At 43.6% G+C, this 18,115-nt stretch overlaps 1 protein-coding gene across 1 annotated transcript in view; it reads right to left on the bottom strand.

The window, feature by feature from the left end:
* Positions 1-12,235: 12,235 nt before the first annotated feature.
* BMP7 (bone morphogenetic protein 7) overlaps positions 12,236-18,115 on the bottom strand; it is a 57,590-nt gene continuing 51,710 nt past the window's right edge. The window contains exons 5-7 of the mRNA XM_073309295.1: positions 16,714-16,790; positions 15,929-16,039; positions 12,236-14,523 (exon numbers count right to left, since the gene is read on the bottom strand). Of these exons, the coding sequence (XP_073165396.1) occupies positions 14,374-14,523; positions 15,929-16,039; positions 16,714-16,790 (338 nt within the window). The 3' untranslated portion in view covers positions 12,236-14,373. The remainder of the gene's footprint in view (positions 14,524-15,928; positions 16,040-16,713; positions 16,791-18,115) is intronic.

Raw genomic sequence — 18,115 nt, 5'->3', positions numbered from 1 at the left:
GTTCATAACCAGAATACAACTGACACTCTATCCCCCTAGACCACAAAGTACTGAACTCCTAAATGTGGAATCCAGATGCAAAAATGACAAAGACCTCATCAAAGTAACCCTAATCATACAAGCTCTGGATCTAAAGGAAAATGAGGAAGCACACAGTAGGCCGATCTAGAAGTGGATGAAAGATAATGCAGCCCACAATCATTTTGTCTGAGAATATAAAAGAAAAGGACTGTGCGACTAGTGTTAGCTCCAGATTTCCAAGGTGCGGCCCCAATCCTACAAACACTTACACATGTGTTTAACCATGTGATTAGCCCCACTGCCCTCCTTGCAGATTTGGGACCTTAGCACTTATCAGAAAACTTGGCAGGTGAACATCTCAAGAACAATCCTGGTCCTAAGTCAGCAAAGGGATTGTAAGATTTCCTTTACTAGTGGCAAGAAAACCAATTCTCATGGAATAACAGTGACTCCCATTTACCTAGTGTCTTTTACTAAAAAGTATCCCAAACACACTACTAACCATAAAAAGAGGAATTATTGCCACCATCACTGAATGCATCGACAATGAAGACGAACAACAGCAAGGGCCAGATTTTCAGAAGCTTAGGTATGCAATTGTGCCTGTTGAAAAGCACGTGCAATTCCACATATAATTCTCACATAAAATTACCACAGAGATGAATGCAAATGGCTGAAATCTCCATTCACTCAATTGTTGCAAATTAAGCATACACAACCAGGTGTGCAACTGCACACGCAACTACATACTTAAACTCTGGCACCAACTATTCAACAATGCACAGCAATGTAGGACAGGGAGTAAAAAAAGAAACTACATCCAACTAAATCTACAAAGTTAATTTTAAGGTGGGAGACTCTAATTACCGAAAGTGGAATTTAGCCAGAATACTGGGGCTGACATCCCTCTTCTTGCAGAAATCTGGTGACCTCTTTAATGAGTTGGTCAGGACCTCAGCTTTATTGCTTTTTCCAAATATGAACTGATCCAAACCTGAACTGAAACATTAGCAGGAGTGTTGTAAGCAAGACACAAGAAATAATTCTTCTACTCTATTCAGTACTTATTAGGCCTCAACTGGAGCATCGTGTCCACTTCTGAGCACCACACTCCAGGAAAGATGTGGACAAATTGGAGAAAGTCCAGAGAAGAGCAACAAAAATGCTTAAAGGTCTAGAAAACATGACCTATGAGGAAAGATTGAAAAAAATGGGTTTGTTTAGTCTGAAGAAAAGAAGACTGAGGGAGACATAACAGTCTTCCAGCATGTAAAAGGTTGCTATAAAGAGGAGGGTGATAAATTGCTTCTCTTAACCACTGAGAACAGGATAAGAACTAATTGGCTTAAGTTACAGCAAGGAAGATTTAGGTTAGACATTAGGAAAAACTTCCTGTCAGGGTAGTTAAGCACTGGAACAAATTACCTTGAGAAGTTGTGGAATCTGCTTCATTGGTGTTTTTTAAGAACAGGTTAGCCAAACACCTGTCAGGGATTGTCTAGATCATAGTTAGTCCCACCTCAGTGCAGGGAATTGGACTAGATGACCTAACAAGGTCCCTTCCAGTCCTACGTTCCTGTGATTTTTGAAGTTCAAATCTCAGCTAGCATTTCTTTACCACTATATAAATGATTGCAGTGCTGTGCACTTACTAGTACTCACCACCCTGTCAGAGGGTAAGCTGTACCTTTAGGAGGTTCAATTCCCAGCTTAGACCTGTGCTGATTTCCCCCATTCCCTCCAGATCACATGACTAAGGGCTAGCAGCAAAGCCTGCTGGGATGAGGTAAACATGATAAAAGACAGATCCTGGCAGGCTTAGTAGCAGAAGGAGATAACAGTGATGGTGGTTTTCTAGTGGCTGGGCAAGGATTGTTGGTGATTTCTTGCAGTGAGGGAGCTGGACAGACCACCTGGGAGGACAGGAAACTCTACAGAGGCTGGTGTCTGGGCTAGGCCTGGTGTTGTTCCCTGCTGAGAGGGAACTTGGAAGGCCAGATGTGAGGCCTGGGATGCATGTCTGCCTGCTGGCTGGCAAGGCAATGTAGGAATTAGTCCTGGCAAAAAGTGGAGGGAATGGAAATCTGGAGGTGGGTGTGGATGGCTGTTTCATCAGTTTTCACCTTGGGGCCAGAGCATGTGAGCCAGAGCCAGGGCATGGGCTCCCTTATACACCAGCTGTCCTACCTGGAGGAAGTGAGCTGATTGTCACTAGTGAATGAGGGGCAAAACACTGTTGTAAATCCCTGCCAGCTGGGGCTGAAGGTTGGGACCCTGAACAGAGGACTGTAGTGAAGAACCTGGAGTCATGCACTGAGGGACAAATTACTTCTGAATGGCTTAGCCTGTAGCGGGCAGAGGTGGCTCAGTGGAGCCCAGTGCTGAGAGATGAAGGCTGTGCTTTGCTGAGGGACAAAGATTTACTGTGTTGGACTTTATTTATCCTGGAAGTAGAAGGACTTTCCCTCTATCTGGAGGGCCAAACCACTAAAATTATCCACCCGAATCATCCTACCATGCTGGGAAAGACTCTGTGAAGCTGAGGCACAGCTGGAAGAAGCTGAGGGATGGTTCTGCACCTGATTTTGGAGAGGTAAGCTTTATCTTACGTGCCCCCATTTTTAAAAAAATTACATTATTTTAAAATAACTGCCCAAAACATCACAGTAAAGCGAATGGAAGCTACAATGCTTTAGAGGCCATTACTGTAAATTACAGCAGAAATAGTATTACAAGACTGAAACCAAGAAGACAAGTGATAAAATGTTGTGAGGACAGATGTTCTCATGGCACCTTCAGCTAACCAGCAGCAGGGTATCCTGGATGAATTTCTGAGGCTCCTGTGTATAACTGGGGCTGTGACCCTGCAATCTGATGTCTCTGTTCTGATCTGTCAGGATCAACTTGCAGGATCAGGGTCTTGGGCTGAAATATCACAAGAAACAGGCTTCCTATTGTGACTGTTAGTCCAATTTTGCAGACCAGATAGACTCTCCAAGGCAATTAAAAACCTGCAGTTGAGTGACTCTTAAGGAGGCAACTAACGCCTGCCCTGGAGAAGGGATATGAGGTGAAGCTCCATATACCAGGGAAAAGGCACAGAGAGGTGGAGCTGGTCAGGAAACTGAATTTTTTGACATTTCACAGTATCAAAACAAGCTTTTTTTTTTTTTTAAAAAAAGAAAGAAACTAAAATTTCAAATTTGAGGAAATTGCCCTATTCCCATGACAAATTCTGTCTATGAAATTAGTTTTGGATCTGGAAAACTTCTGCATGGAAAAATTCCAAGCAGCTATAAAAAGAAGGACCACTGAGGGCCGTTCTGGGCCAAACCACCAAGCACTATGGGAGCCCTCTTACCACTGAATTTCTAACTCCTAATGGGCTGTTCCATGCAGATTGTCAGAAAGGTGGAAACTCCCAGCTAAGAACTGTGTGACATGGTCTCTATTGTTGTCTTTGCATGTTGTACTTTCTTGGAGCTCATGAAGTTAATGCCACTACTGCTTTCTCAGTCAAGGATACAGTGCATCTCTGCTAGTGATTGAGTTCACCTGGAAAGACTGCTCAAAAAATGTCAGCTGAAAGCACAATGTATTGTGGGTGATATATGGAAATATCTCTTTTGCGGTAGTCCAAGCTAGTCAAAGGTGATGAATATGACTTCGTACCCACACTTGGGCATAAGTAACTAGTTCAATGCACTTCCATGTCTGCCGTTAATCTTCAGACGTAATGACTAGCATGGTATTTTCCATTTCCAGGTCTTGTTTGTACTGGCCCGGTTTAAAATACTTTGTGTAATTATAGTGGTTCCTACAGTCAAACTGCTAGGGCCTTGTATGGTGTCTGTTCTTCTTTAGCTAGCAATTTCAGTAATGACCATAATTCATATAATCTGTCCTTGTGGCATTGTGGTTTTCAGAAGTATAGGGGCTCTTTCTGTAATTTAGCCATATCTATATATAGCTCCGTGGCTATCTAGATATTCTAAATGCGTCGCTTAAAATAAACTCTACCGAGAAATTCCACTCCCGTCACCACAAGTGTTTTCTGATGGTGCCTCTCTTTATGTAAATGGAATCAAGTAAATGGGTTAAGAAAATGAAGGGATCAGAAGGGTAAAATCTCAGGAAATTAGCCTGGTCTGTTACCTGAACTAGTTAGTTCTCTCCAAATAAATCACTGGGCTCATTTCTTCAGGAGAACAAGAAAATTCCCCTCCCTAAATGGCCCATTTACTGCTCTGAGCATTGTGGGCCTGTCCCCCCCCCCCCCCCCAAAGCTGAGGAAACACAGACAGAGGAGGGGGATATCAGGGCACCATTCTCATCAGGAGACTATGAAATTTTAAGCCCCAGAGGGGGCAGCTGCGGGTGTCTTGGGGAGAAAGGGGCTCTTTCTGGAAGAGACTTGGCTCTGGTTGAACGTGAATTTACAAGCAAACCTGTGTAGAATGGACCAATGTCAATCCCTGCAAAAAGGATACAGGATGGTTCTTCCTGCCATTTGTGCGTTAAGGAAGATTTGAGGGCGGAATGGGGATTAGCAGCCTTCCCTGAAAGGTAGGGAACATAGCAATACAGAGGACTGACTCCATAAGTGCAAGCCTACAACACTAGGCCCACAACTGTGCTGCATTGTAAGCAAAAATGGGCCTGCTTTCTCGATTCACAACCCAACTTCATACTGAATTTGGCAAATCCTTATTCAATTTTCAAAAGATACCTGCAGCGTGAAGCTGCTATCACATGCACCAGTGTAAATTAGGAGCTAATCCTCTAACAACACCAGAGTTACCCCAGTGTAAAACTGGTGACAAAATGGCCTTATGTGTTGGGTTTGATTATAACCAAAGCAGACAGAAAGAAGCACTTAAGGCAGACTCTGTAGACATGGATTTAAAGTATGGGACACTATGATTATCAATTGCTGCAAAAAATCAAGGAATTTTTTTTCTTCTGTTTGAACTGGGAAAAACTGTAATTTAATCAGTTATTGATTTTGTAATGTGGAATCTCACAGGTTTCTTCATGTGGGAAAAGGGCTTGTGATGTTACAGTAGGAGAAGGTATTCAGTCAGTGTGTCTGATGTGAAGGATGGCCTTGTGGGCAAGGGAGTGGCCTGGGATTTAGCAGATCTGTGGGTGGGCTAAGCCCTACCCCTCTCTCTCAGAGGGCTGCAGGGAGGCACCTAGCTCCACTAGGGATCCACAAACTGCCTGGAATCAGATGGCTTAGGTGCCTATCACTCCACACAAAATGGCGGGAATGGGGGAAGATGTTGGTGGCAGTACTCACTTTATAATTGTTAGCCCAGTGGTTAGAGCACTCACCTGGGATGAGGGAAACCCAGGTTCAGGTCCCCTTTCTCTCCCCCACGTATGGGGTGTTGAACAGGGATTTGTAACATGTCAGCTGAGTGCTCTAACCATTAAGTTATGGGACACTGATGTTGGACTCTGTCAGTCCCTCCTGTTGCACTGTGAATAAATAACGAGAGCGATTGGAGCAGGGGGCTGGAGCGGACCCAGGGTGTCCCAACTCACAGGTGGATACCCTAATCATGGGGCTACATAGCCTGTTGCTGGCCTAGGGACTGTTCCACTGTGGATAGATATTAAAATAGTCATTGGGAGAGAATAGGAATGACTCTAGTTCTGTGGTTAGGACACCCACCTTTGAGGTGGGAGACCCCCTGATTCAGTCCCCCTGCTCCAATTACTTGTTCGTTATTTATTCCAGTAAGGCAGTAAAACTTTATTGAAGGCTCTTGTAATTCTGAATCCAAATGTGGGAAAGGGCAATTTTAGGCACCAACAGGCTCACTTCCTGGTGATCTTGCATACAGTGTTGTTCCTGACCCTTCTAGGAGTCCTGAAGGGTAAACGCAAACTGAAACAAAACCTCAGATCCTCACATAATCACCTGACTGCAGGAGCTGAGGCTTTAAGGAAAACCTCAAATACTGAGACTCGCAATACAAGCAGAAGAGTTGTCAGTACTGGGGTGGGTTTACATGCACCTGTGTGTACAGGTGATTCTATGAATGTGTCCATTTCAGGGGGAGGGAGACTACTACTATTGACTGTAATGGGTTTTGTACCTGTATAACAAGTCTAGAACCTTACCCAGGTTAGTGGTAATGAAAAAAATCAAGCCGTTCTGCTCTGTACACAAAGTAAATATGCAGAAGGGTAGATTCCATCCAAGGCTACCCTAAGCGGTTACGTGGTTTTCCAAAGAAAGCGAACGGTCTGGCTTGCCTGCTCTCTGGGTAAGTGGTCAAGCCGCCACATTTTTAAAAGCAGCATGGCTACAAGTGTACTCAAACCACAGCAGTGGTTAGGACTTGCCACAGCACCCTAGGAGCTGGAAAATTCCTGAGCCGTGCCACGCGGAGATGAATGTGAAATTTAGTGCTGGGCAAACAAACATCAAAAGGTTTGGAAGTTGACTTTGCTTTAGATATGCACCCGGCTCTCTTGGTGCTTACCTGGCTCTTTGAAGCTCCCTCCATGACCTTCTCCTTGACCCTTCAATAGTTCCACTCCATCTTTCCCCCTCCCCCCCATCTTGATGACCCTACACTAACCCCGAGTCTCCTTCACTGCTTACAACCCACCAGTGGTCTTTGCACCATCACAAGGCCCAGTAGCTCTATCGACAGCTACGCTTGGCCATAGCTGCTCTTGTATTGAAGCATTTGGAAGTCTGGTGTCATATGGCCCAGAGTTACTTGCACTCCCCAGAGCATCACAAGGTTTGTATCCAGCAGCCACCAAGGAGCAGAGAGGAAACTGTCAAAGCTAATAAGCCCTGCAATGGGACTGTGAAAGGGTGGAGGGTCATGGAGTCAACTGACTCAGGATCATGCCACGGGGCTAAAAATGCAGTGTAGACATTTGGGCTCAGTCTGGAGCCTGGGGTCTGGAACCTGGGAGGGGGGTTGGGTGGGGGAAGATCTTGGAGTCAGGCTCCAGCCTGAGACTGAACATCTACACTTTAAAGTGCCATAGCATGAGCCCATTGAGCTGAAGTCAGTTGACCCGGGCCATGGTGTCTTGTTTTTTTGTTTGCCATGTAGCTGTACCCTGAATGTATCCCCTACACTGGCAAACAACCTCCACACCCTGCTGTGCTGCTGGAGATACCCTGCTGCCCCCTTCTTTGCACTTGCTTGCAGAACAGAAGCTGTGCACTGGGGGGAGAGAACTGTGTGATCTCGAGCAAGTCATTTACCCTCTCTGTGCCTCTGTGAAAGGAGGAATAATAGCACTGCCCTACCTCAAGGGTTTGGGAGGATAAAGTTTGGGAGGCACTTAGGCACTACATTAAGGGGAGCTAAAGAAGTACCTGAGGTAGATCTGCACCATTGTCATGGACAGGGGAGAGTGCATCCCACCCTCACCCCAAGCACTCTGAGCAACTCTGAGAGTTTGTGCTCTCATTCTCATCTACTTCTCCACATCGCCCCCTGCCTGAGGCTGTGTAGACCAGACTCCCTATCAGTATTTATAGTTACATGTTCTGTGCCTTGTATGTGTGTATAGTACTGCACCAGCTTTTACAGTTGACTTCTCAGTAGTAATGTGAAACCAAAACTACGGATAGGCTGTACCTGGAATGGGTGACCAAATGTCCCAATTTTATGGGGACAGTCCTGCTATTTGGGGCTTTGTCTTATATAAGCACGTACTGGCCCGCATCCCTTCTGTCTGCTCACCCTAACCTGGAATGAGGGTGCAACTGAATTTTTTTTGTTTCAGAAATAAAACAGCCTTGCTGTTAGGAAAACCAGCTGTTAAAGTCTATCTAGTCTGTGGGCCCAACATCTGCAAGAGAACTCTACGACCAATCAGGCACCAAAATAAGTTGCTGGATTTTTCAGAAGAGCTTATGATCTGACACATTGGTGGCAAATAACCTAGGAAAAAATCCACCAGCACTGAACAGTTTGCCTTCATTAATCAAGTCAAAGTTCATACCACTTTGTCATGTGCTATATGTTGATACTCCCTGCTCTGAAGCTGTCACCAGCAACATGTTCTCTCCCCCTTTAATAGGGGAAAAAAGGTGAACTCCAAACCAACAAGTGCATTCAGGCCCTACACCATCCTATTCCATTTCACAGTTCAGCTGAAATAGCATGTGCAGGACTAAAAAGGTAACAAAACCCAACAGACAGGGCTTGATTTAACTAAGTGCTGACAAAGCAAAAGATGACTGATGCGTTAATGCTCCCACAATCCCTGCTTCCTTTAAGAGTTGCCTAAAATAAGACCATTAGCCCAGGACTCAGGTTTTATCGAAGCTATGGAGAGCCTGTTAACACTGAACACTGGTGCGACTGCTTCTGCAATCACTTTACTTCCCCGATTGGAAATGGAGAAGTGCATGTTTCTGATTACATGGCAGTCCACACACACTGTGATATACAGTCAAGCCCCCAAACTCCCCCTCCTCCAATCCAGCAGTATATGCATTCCATGTAGACGCCCAAGCTGACGCTTCTGGGACCAGGTTGATTTGAGCAAACCAACTGACCATTAACATAGGGCCTAATCCTGCGAGCAGCTAAGCGTGTAACTGTGCTCATGTGAGTATTGCCATTGGCTTCAGTGGAACCACTCATGAGCAAAATTAAGCACTTATTTAAAAGTTAGCAGGAAAGAGGACTTAAGTTCATTCATTTTTTTTTTTTTAAGATCATCCTCTATCTAGTCTCTGTATTTTACTTCCTTAAACATGTGACCATATTATGGTCCTCAGTGAAAGAAGGGACATTCATTAGATAGGATCTTACTCGTTTTATCAATTCTAATGTCTGCATTAAGATAGCAATACTCATATTTTAATATCTAAATCACTTCGCACTTACTGTCGGCAAATAAGAGACCCAGCAACAAGCAAAGGAATGCAAATGACAAAACCTAAGATACTGTGTGTGTTGAAATAAACCTTCATGTTCAAGTCTTTAAAATTTCTGAGGTTATTTAGGTGCCAGCTGACGAGCATAAGAGTGGAGTGGGGGAGTGGAAATAGCACACATTTTTAAGCAGTAGATAAGTTATTTTTCTTTTTAAATAAGACTTCACTCTTAAAGCAATCATAAGGACCCAGTTGTGGCTCTCTTTGTATCCGGGTAATGAAGAACCATAGTGTTAAGTTCCCATAGTTGTTGCCTCAAGCTCTTCAGTCATTACGTGATAAATAAAAACTTCAAATGGGCTTCTTTTTGCTTAATTGGGCTGACTTTCTCTCCAGGAGGAATAGCTAATATACAGAGATTACTGTGTCCATGGCAACAATGGAAGTTGTCAATAGAAGTAGTTGGACGAACATACACTGTGGATGCAAATCACTGACTCAAAAGCAGAGGATTTCTGGCTTTCTTCCATCCAAAAGTGTCTCTTCCAACTGCAGGCAAAGCTAAAAAGAGTGAAATAGAGAACTCTGGATGAAATTCTGAAATCCTTGGCAGCAAGAGGGATGTTACCTGAGTAAAGATTGTAGCATCTTATCAGCTTAAGCACAATGACTGACTATAATGGAGCTGAACTCATGAATCTTCATGAAGCAAAAAATAACACCCTGGAAGCTCAGTCAGAAACTAACTTACAATAACTGACCTATAGAATGTTCTAAATGTGCTTTATAGTGTCATTAATCAGACAAATCTAACCACTCTGAAGCCTGTGCTCAGCGGGGTTTTATGGCTAATGCCAGTTTACAGTAACATTCATATTTGTTAAGAATTCCCTTTCCAAACCAGTAGGTTCCAAGACAAAGCTGCAGTAGCACTGTGGACTGATGGGAGGCTAACAAACTGAGAAGTGGATTTTTGGCTTCCAGACAGGGGTTGCAGCTGCTGAGCATATCTAGTAAGTCGGTGGTTCTCAAACTGTGGGTCGGGACCCCAAAGTGGGTCACAACCCTGTTTTAATGGGGTCACCAAAGCTGGTGTTAGACTTGCTGGGGCCTGGGGCCCAAGCCAAACTGCCCAAGGGCTGGGGCTCTGGTTACAGGCCCCCCGCCTGGGGCTGAAGCCCTTGGGCTCTGGCTTTGACCCCATCGCGTGGAACAGTGAGGCTCAGGCTAGGTGGCCGGGCTCAGGCTTTGGCCCCTTTCCCCTGGGGTAGCAGGGCTTGGGCGGGCTCAGGCTTCAGTCCCCCCTCCTGGGGACATATAGTAACTTTTGTTAGCAGAAGTGGGTCACGGTGCAATGAAGTTTGAGAGCCCCTGCTAAGTTTTGTGTGTGTGGCAATGCTGAAGAAAAGTGGCATTTGAACATATTGGCTGGATCCTTCTCTCAATGAAGCCAATGGCAAAACTTCTAGTAGGGTCAGATTTTCCTCTCACTGGAGTTACTCTGGATTCGCACTAGTTATAAATGAGAAGAATCAGGCCCATATTGTGAATTAAGGAAAGAAAATGAGCCTTTTTCTAAATACACTCTGGGTATTTAAGCCCTGATCCAAAGCTCAATGAAGTCAAAAGGAGTCTGTCCACTGACTCTTCACTGAGCTTTGGAGCAGGCCCTTAAACACTGAGGGGTTCCACTTTTTGTGTCTGTATCCATGTGAGACTCTTTGGAAAATGGTAGTTGTGACAGGGTCAGGCCAGATGGCTACAGGAGAGTGATAGAGGGCAGATATATTAGCCCCAGGTTAAGTAGGTCCCTTTCCCCTGGGTAAGGTAACAGGAAAGGTTCCAGAACAATCAGGAATTTTCTGGAAACAATTAAGGCAGACAGGCTGATTAGAACACTTGCAGCCAATCAAAAAGCTGCTAGAATCAATTAAGGCAGGCTAATCAGGGCACCTGGGTTTTAAAAAGGAGCTCACTTCAGTTTGTGGTGTGTGCGAGGAGCTGGGAGCAAGAGGCACAAGAAGCTGAGAGTGAGAAGGTGCACTTACTGGAAGTCTGAGAAGTACAAGCATTATCAGACCTCAGGAGGAAGGTCCTGTGGTGAGAATAAAGAAGGTGTTGGGAGGAGGCCATGGGGGAGTAGCTCAGGGAGTTGTAGCTGTCACACAGCTGTTACAGGAGCCACTGTAGACAGTTGCAATCCACAGGGCCCTGGGCTGGAACCTGGAGTAGAGGGCGGGCCCGGGTTCCTCCATCCCCCAAACTCCCTGCTTGATCCCGGAGGACTTGAATTGGACCGTGGGTTCCACCAGAAGGGAAGGTCTCTGACCTGTTCCACGATTCACTAGGTGGATCAGCAGAGACTGCGGGGGTTGTTCTTCTTTCTTTCCCCATGCTGGCCACTGATGAGGCTAACTGAGTGAACGGCAGATCTGAGCCACGAAAGTGGCCAAACTGAGGGCTGCCGTGAACCTCTGAGGCGAGAAAATCCGCCAATAACTGCAGGACCCCCCTAGGCAGAGGAGGAACTTTGTCTCACAGTTTATTTCAAGATCTTAGTGATTTCAGCCAACAGGCCAGCAAATATATTTATGTAAGCGGGCATAATGCTGCACATAGTTCAAAGTAAACAAGAACCCAGAAATGTTGTTGTTCTCTTAAGGTACAATGTTTGCTTAATGCAGGACTTGGATTTTTTTTTTTTTTTTCCTTTTCAGTGACCTCCATTGCAATGTAGTGTGGTATCAATAGTAGGAAACCTCATGCCAGCAGCATCTCTGAAATATGCTAAAACACTCTCAATTAGAAAATGTCAGTTTCTTGGCTGATGGGTGGGTTGTCTTTTTTTTTTTTTTTTTGTTGTTGTTGGGTTTTTTCCTTTCTTGTGCCTCTATAATTTTATTGGGATGACTAAACTCTGAACTATGTTAACAGTAAACAGAACTAATTTACCCCCTGCTTCCTTGAAACAGCTGCTGACAGCTGCACTATAATTCAATCATGGATCTTTGCAATGCAGCCTGCAAAATATATTCATATTTTTTCTTCCCTCTACTGTATTTATACTTAGGCAGCTGCAGCAGATATTGACCATGTGCCCATGATGCCAGTGTACAGAAACTGGTGGACATGGGAGCACTGCTGCAGAATAGCTGACACTCACCATGAAATATTATTCTCAACAAAAGACCCTTTAGATAGAGTGGAAATAACCACACATACACACAGTTGTTGGACTCTCTTTTGTAAAGTCACAATGATTTATTCAACTAGTTTGTACAAAATGCTTCTAACAACTGCTCTATGAAAAGAACCAGAAATGTGTACATATATTTTGCGAACTGTTAATAAATATTTTCTTAAATAAGGAAACGTGTTTAGAAGAGATGAGAATAATTTTCCTGAATGTGTGATTGAAAAGGAATTCAGAGATGGAAATAAATAATTTTTTCCCACTTTTGTGACAATTATTTACATAAAATGTACAAAACAATGGAGTTGATGTATAGCCTAGCAACAGAGATCCTGCAGTCATGTTTTAAAAAAAAAAAAAAAAAAAACTGCACAGGATATATAATATACGGATCCAGTACAGAGAGAGGGTGGTCAGGACTGAACTGCAATATATCAGTACTCTTGGGCACTCGTGGCAAACTCAACCTTGACTACACTAAAAAATAATCAGCTCGGACCATCCACTGTTAACTTCATTGGTAGCACCTTAACTCCCTGTACAAGCTTCAGACACCTAGAATATGTTGCATTGGTGGCTTATACACAGAACATTGAGTGGCATTTATGATTTGTATGACTTTATGCATCTCTCCTTTAAAACAATGGACACACTGAGGCAGTCGCAGGGCAACCATTTCTCTTTGACAGTTCATCTAAGGACTTCTCAGAAAAGGCTGAGGATATTTCAGTCACCATTTTGGAGCTTGACCTACTAAATATTGGGCCAGATCCAGATTTCAGTTAAATCTGGTGTAACAAAGGTTAGAGCCAAGTCAGACCTACAGACTCGTAATTCCCATTGTAGATATGTGGTGCATTTGGTAATGCTGACTGGTGTTCAAGAGCCTGATCCAAGGCCCATGGGACTCCTCCTGTTCCTCAACAGCCTAATCCTGCTGCTATTGGAAATCCAGTGGTAAAACTCAGATCTACTACAATGGAATTAGACTTGGGCCCAAAGAAACAAGCTCCAACTCATTTTCATAGAGCTTTTTTGTTTTTGTTCTCTCCCCCGACTTTTTAAAGGAGGAAAGCATCCGGTCTGGATTTCAACTGTGGCTTAAGAGTAGTTACTTATTCATGGAGCCAAGCAGTTTTCTTACTACAGATGAAACTGACAGTAAGATAGGAGTCACCCAGAAAATACAGACCCACGGAACCAGGATTACAAATGTCATGGTTTCTTTTCCATATTAAGGACCTGATCCTGCACAGTGCTGGGTGTTCGTTCAGCACCATCCATTTGCGTTCATCTCCTCACAGGATCAAGCCTACAGACTTGCAAAATTCCAGGGGCCTGATCTGCACCCATTGAAATCAATGGATATTTTTCCTATAGGAGCAGGATTTTGAGCTTGCCTTTCATAACCTTATAAGTGTTTGAGATGCCCAAGTTGAGAGTTGGGTTACAAAACTGTTTGGGCTTTATTCATTATTATTTTATTATTATTTAAATTTTGCTCTTAGGTGTTTTAGTACATAGTAAATTTAAATTCTTGTTGGTAGCTGAAATAGATATTCTCCCTGACATAGAAAATATATATCAAGATAACCTTGTTCTTTGGAGTTATTTTCTTCAATTCTTTCAATTCCAAAAGAGATTTCTAGACTTATTTGTCCTTTTTTAATTTGAGTCTATCCAGATATTTTTTGCTAGTGCAAAATTTAATACTGGAAGTTCATACTTAGTCTTTTTCTCCTGATTATGAAGTTGGATAAACCCAGGGTTGGAGGTAATTATTTAACAAAATATAGCTTTCTTTCTAGGAACATTTTATTGTGAACAAGTTATTACAGGAACAACAAATGTTTATTATGTTGTGCATAAACACACCAGATTCTCACCCTGGATGGATTTGTTTAAAAAAGATGTTCACAATCAACACTGGTGAGTTAGCCATCTTCTGAAAGGCTCATTTGCAGAAGTAAGAGCAATTATTTTGGATGGGCTTGATTTTTAAATGGTTCCTCTGGCTTGTTTCACTTAGCACCAGTTTGCAGACTCACGTCTATCATAAGCTAATACAAACTTTACTCAAATACCACTTGGAATCCAGAATTTGTTCCACTATCTCCTGTTGATTCTGCACCTTCAGAAGCATGGTCCCTACAAACTGATTAGTTTTTGTTTGTATTTATTTATTTATTTTATTTATTTTAAGGAAGTCCAATACAGGAGACGTGCATCTCTTTGCAATTCATATAAAAATGCTCTTAACAGCCACTTTTTTTCCCTTCCTCTAAACCTAATGGCAGCCACATGCCCGTACCACCATGTTCCTGTATTTTTTCAAGATAACATTGGAGCTGTCATCAAAATAGAGCACTGAGATGGCATTGAGTTGTGTAGGAGCGCAGCATGGCTTCGGCACAGTCTCTGGGTTTATAAAGTGAACCTGCGGAGGGGAAAGGAAACAATGTTAAGATTTTTCTCCCCTTTCCCCCACTTTTTGGGCAAACCTTCCAACTTGCATGTATGCCTTTGACACATTGATTTGTGTACACAAATACCTCAAGGTACGTACACAAAAGGTGAGATTCACAGGCACACTTGGGCATACCTAAAATGCAAGATCTGTCTCTTCTTGGTTTTCTTTCCTTGCAAGGGTAGAGCTGATGAAGTCTAGTCAGCTGACAGGCCTAGACACTGAAGTCCTTTCTATGTCCAGTGAATAGTCAGGCACTGGATACAGGAAGGACTTTAGTGTATGCTTCTTCTGTATTACTGTAACCCTGTGCTGAAGAGGATGAACGTTAGTGGTAAGGGAGGGGGGCAGAAGAGCCTATCACCAATACATTTGGGAAAACTGATTCATTTTAAAATAGCTCTGACCCCAAACTTGAATCAAGCTCAGCCTTTTGTAGGGCCTTGAAGATGAGTTTCAAGTAGAACTGGATGGGGGGAAGGGGAAGTGATGGGGACTCTGCACATTTTTAACGTTTCTGAATGGTTTCCCCCCCCACCCAATAAAATTAAAAAAAAAAAAAAAAAAGGCAGCTCTAGTTTCAATGGCATTTCCAGCCAGTTAGATTCCTGCAGTAGCGTGTAGCTAAGGATGAGTGATGAAGGTCGCCCTTGTTACAAACAGGTGGAAGTTCTCTAGGGTTGTGATACTTGATGGCACTGTTTACTTGCCAGTTTAAATCTGGAAGAATTAAGATCCTGCAGCTATTCCTCTTCATCTCCTCTTGGGACCTGGTCCAAAGCCCACTGCAGCCAATGAAAAAGACTCCCATTGGCTTCAATGGGCTTTAGAGTAGGTCCTTCATGCACTTGGTCTTTTCCTAAAAAACAAACCCACTAACTGGGCTATACTTGGGGATCAAGGAATCCTCCATCCCACTCTACTCCCCATCCATATGGGAAAGGAAGCAGAAGTAGGGCTGATCTGTACGGTAATGGTTCTAGAGGCCCTTCCCTAATCCACTCCCTGCAGTTGCATGCAATAGATCTCCAGGGAATTTTGTGCAAAGGAGGCTGACTCTCCCCTCCCCTACTTGGGGCCCTCCATTCCTGCCCTTCCCCTCTGGAGCAGTGGGACTGTGCCATTTGTGTTTACATCTAGGGCCCCTCTACACTTATGGAGCATGTTAATGCTTGCAACAAAGAGATTACTTCCAGGCCAACTATTAATTCAGGCCATTCCGCTAGACCTGTTTAGCCAGATGCTGAAGGCATTATGAGCTAACACAGACCTTCCTTCTCTGGCTAGTTCTGAGGAGTTTGCTTGCATGAAATTATTCCAGTGAAGTATTGATCATAGTTAACAGCCTTCATTATTCAACTTAAATTGCACCTACCAGTGTTTGTACAATAGCATGGTTTGTAGCATTCATGTAGGAGTTCAATGGGAAGGCACATTCTCCTTCACAGTAATATGCTGCATAGCCTTCTGGAGCAATTATCCAGTCCTGGATTAAATTGATGTTAGATCATGGAGAAAAGATGGATTTAATTTCATTGTACATTATTCAATCAATTCAAATACATGCACGCAGTCAAACAATCATGAAAAATGTCTCCACTTAAACTAGCTGCTCTAACAACATGATCAACGGCAGCACCTGTTTGTAAAGTGCAATGGAATCCTTCAGGATAAAGTGAATACTTTGTATATAGCAGAAGGATCACTTCATCCATTATTGGAATGCAGCTACCTCCAGTGCACAAAGTAGGAGCTGGTTACCAGTGTATAAAGGAATTCTCCAGTAGAAAGTGAAGAACACTGTGTCCAGCTGAAACTACAGAAAGAGTTTATAGGGCCAGAAAGTAGTGCTCTGAATTTAAAATTAGCCATAAAGCTGTGGGCTTTATTAAATTTTCAGCCACTCTTAAATTGCCCTCCAATTTGCATGTTCCCTTTTGTGCATGCAATCAGTTGTGCCAACATACAGGCAAACACCCCTTTTGTGTGTGCAAAGGGCAATGAATTGACATGTTTGAATACGCACCCATTTTTGTAAGCACAGACATTTACACACAAAATCAGAGGCTAAAAATGTGGTCCATGAGTGAAAGCTACTAGCCAAATGACAAATAATTGAAAAGGCAACATGTCTCCTGAGCCTGAGCACAGAAACCTTACCTGCCAGCCAAGATCTCTGAAACTGACATAAAGTTCGTGTTTCTTGCAGGCTTGCCGCTGATCACTGCTGCTGTTTTCTGAGTTGGGGAGTGTAGGGGTGAAAAAAATTAAAACCATCAAGTGAGATTGTGTTGTCCAACTGGATGTTTCAGTGCAATTTTCAAATGAAAGCAGGGCCCATTAAGACTAATCCCTCAAAGTCTGAAGTTCCCCAGCACTGACATCTTTGGCGGCATTGCGATGGGGAATGTGGTGTGGCTCCCCTTCTGCAGCCAGGCACTACTTTACAGCACTTGTCACTTTCATTTAGCTGTTTCAGTCTCTTGTATTTTAATAGTAAAATAATGGCTGGATTCAATAAATATAAAATGCCCATCTGGTTTCTACGCAAAGCCAAGAAAGCCCTGAGAATTTTTTTTCAGGGCTTTTTCTCTCCTGTGTGGGCTCCTAGTTTGCAAAACAAAAATCTATTTTCATCATGCAAGAGAACACAGTGATCCAGGAAGTAAGGTGACCAGATGAAATGGACAAAATATCGGGACACATGGGGCAAGCAAAAAAAAAAAAAAAAAAGAAGCCCGAGCTGAGTTGCCAAAGCACCAAAAAAAAAAAAAAAAAACCCGGCTGGAGTTGCCAAAGCTGCAGTATTGGGACAAATGGCATCCCAACCGTGCATCGGTCGGGATGTGGGGCAAAGAACTAAAAATCGGGACAGTCCCGATTTTTATCAGGACATCTGGTCACCCTACCAGGAAGGCACTCTCACATATACAGTGATGAGCTTGGTATAAGAACCTATAGAGAATAAGAATAGTAAAGTGACTCTAAAGAGTGGCACCCTCTCAACATCCCTGTGTTTCTTTGAGTACTGTCTGCTGCTGACCTGTTAGTCCTGCAAAAGCAATAGAATCACGGGAGAGTGAGCGGGAATCTATTATCCGATGCATCACAAGTTCTGACTGTTGACCCATTGGGCAGGATCCACAAAGGTACTTAAGTACTTCACCCCCAGACTTAGGCAAATAAGTCCCATTTTTCAGGTGCCACTGCGATTCTCAAAACTTTTGCTCAGCAGCTGCCTAATGCTGTCGGGGCATAAGCTCACTCTGCACCTAAGCTTTTGCATTAAAAGTTCCCTAGGTGCCTGTGTTTCTGCTTCTGAGCATGCATGCTACGGCTGCCCACTAGGGGTCCAGAACCTGTCTCCTCTCAAGCCCCAAAGGGATTCACAAACCAGGGGAAGATGGGCATTCTTCTACAACTAGCATTTGTGGCCCAGTGTGGTAGGTGTGCTCAGAGGCTGCCAAGATCTACATAAAACAGCCAGGGAAGGAGGGGACCTCTCTGTAGCCCAGTGGTTGAGCACTCACCTGGGAGGCGGGAGACCCCCCACCCCGGTTGA

Source organism: Lepidochelys kempii, chromosome 13 (genome assembly GCF_965140265.1).
Source record: "Lepidochelys kempii isolate rLepKem1 chromosome 13, rLepKem1.hap2, whole genome shotgun sequence".
Taxonomy (NCBI): Eukaryota; Metazoa; Chordata; order Testudines; family Cheloniidae; genus Lepidochelys; species Lepidochelys kempii.
The sequence above is the reverse complement of the archived record's forward strand: the minus strand, read 5'-3'. Positions and strand labels throughout refer to the sequence as shown.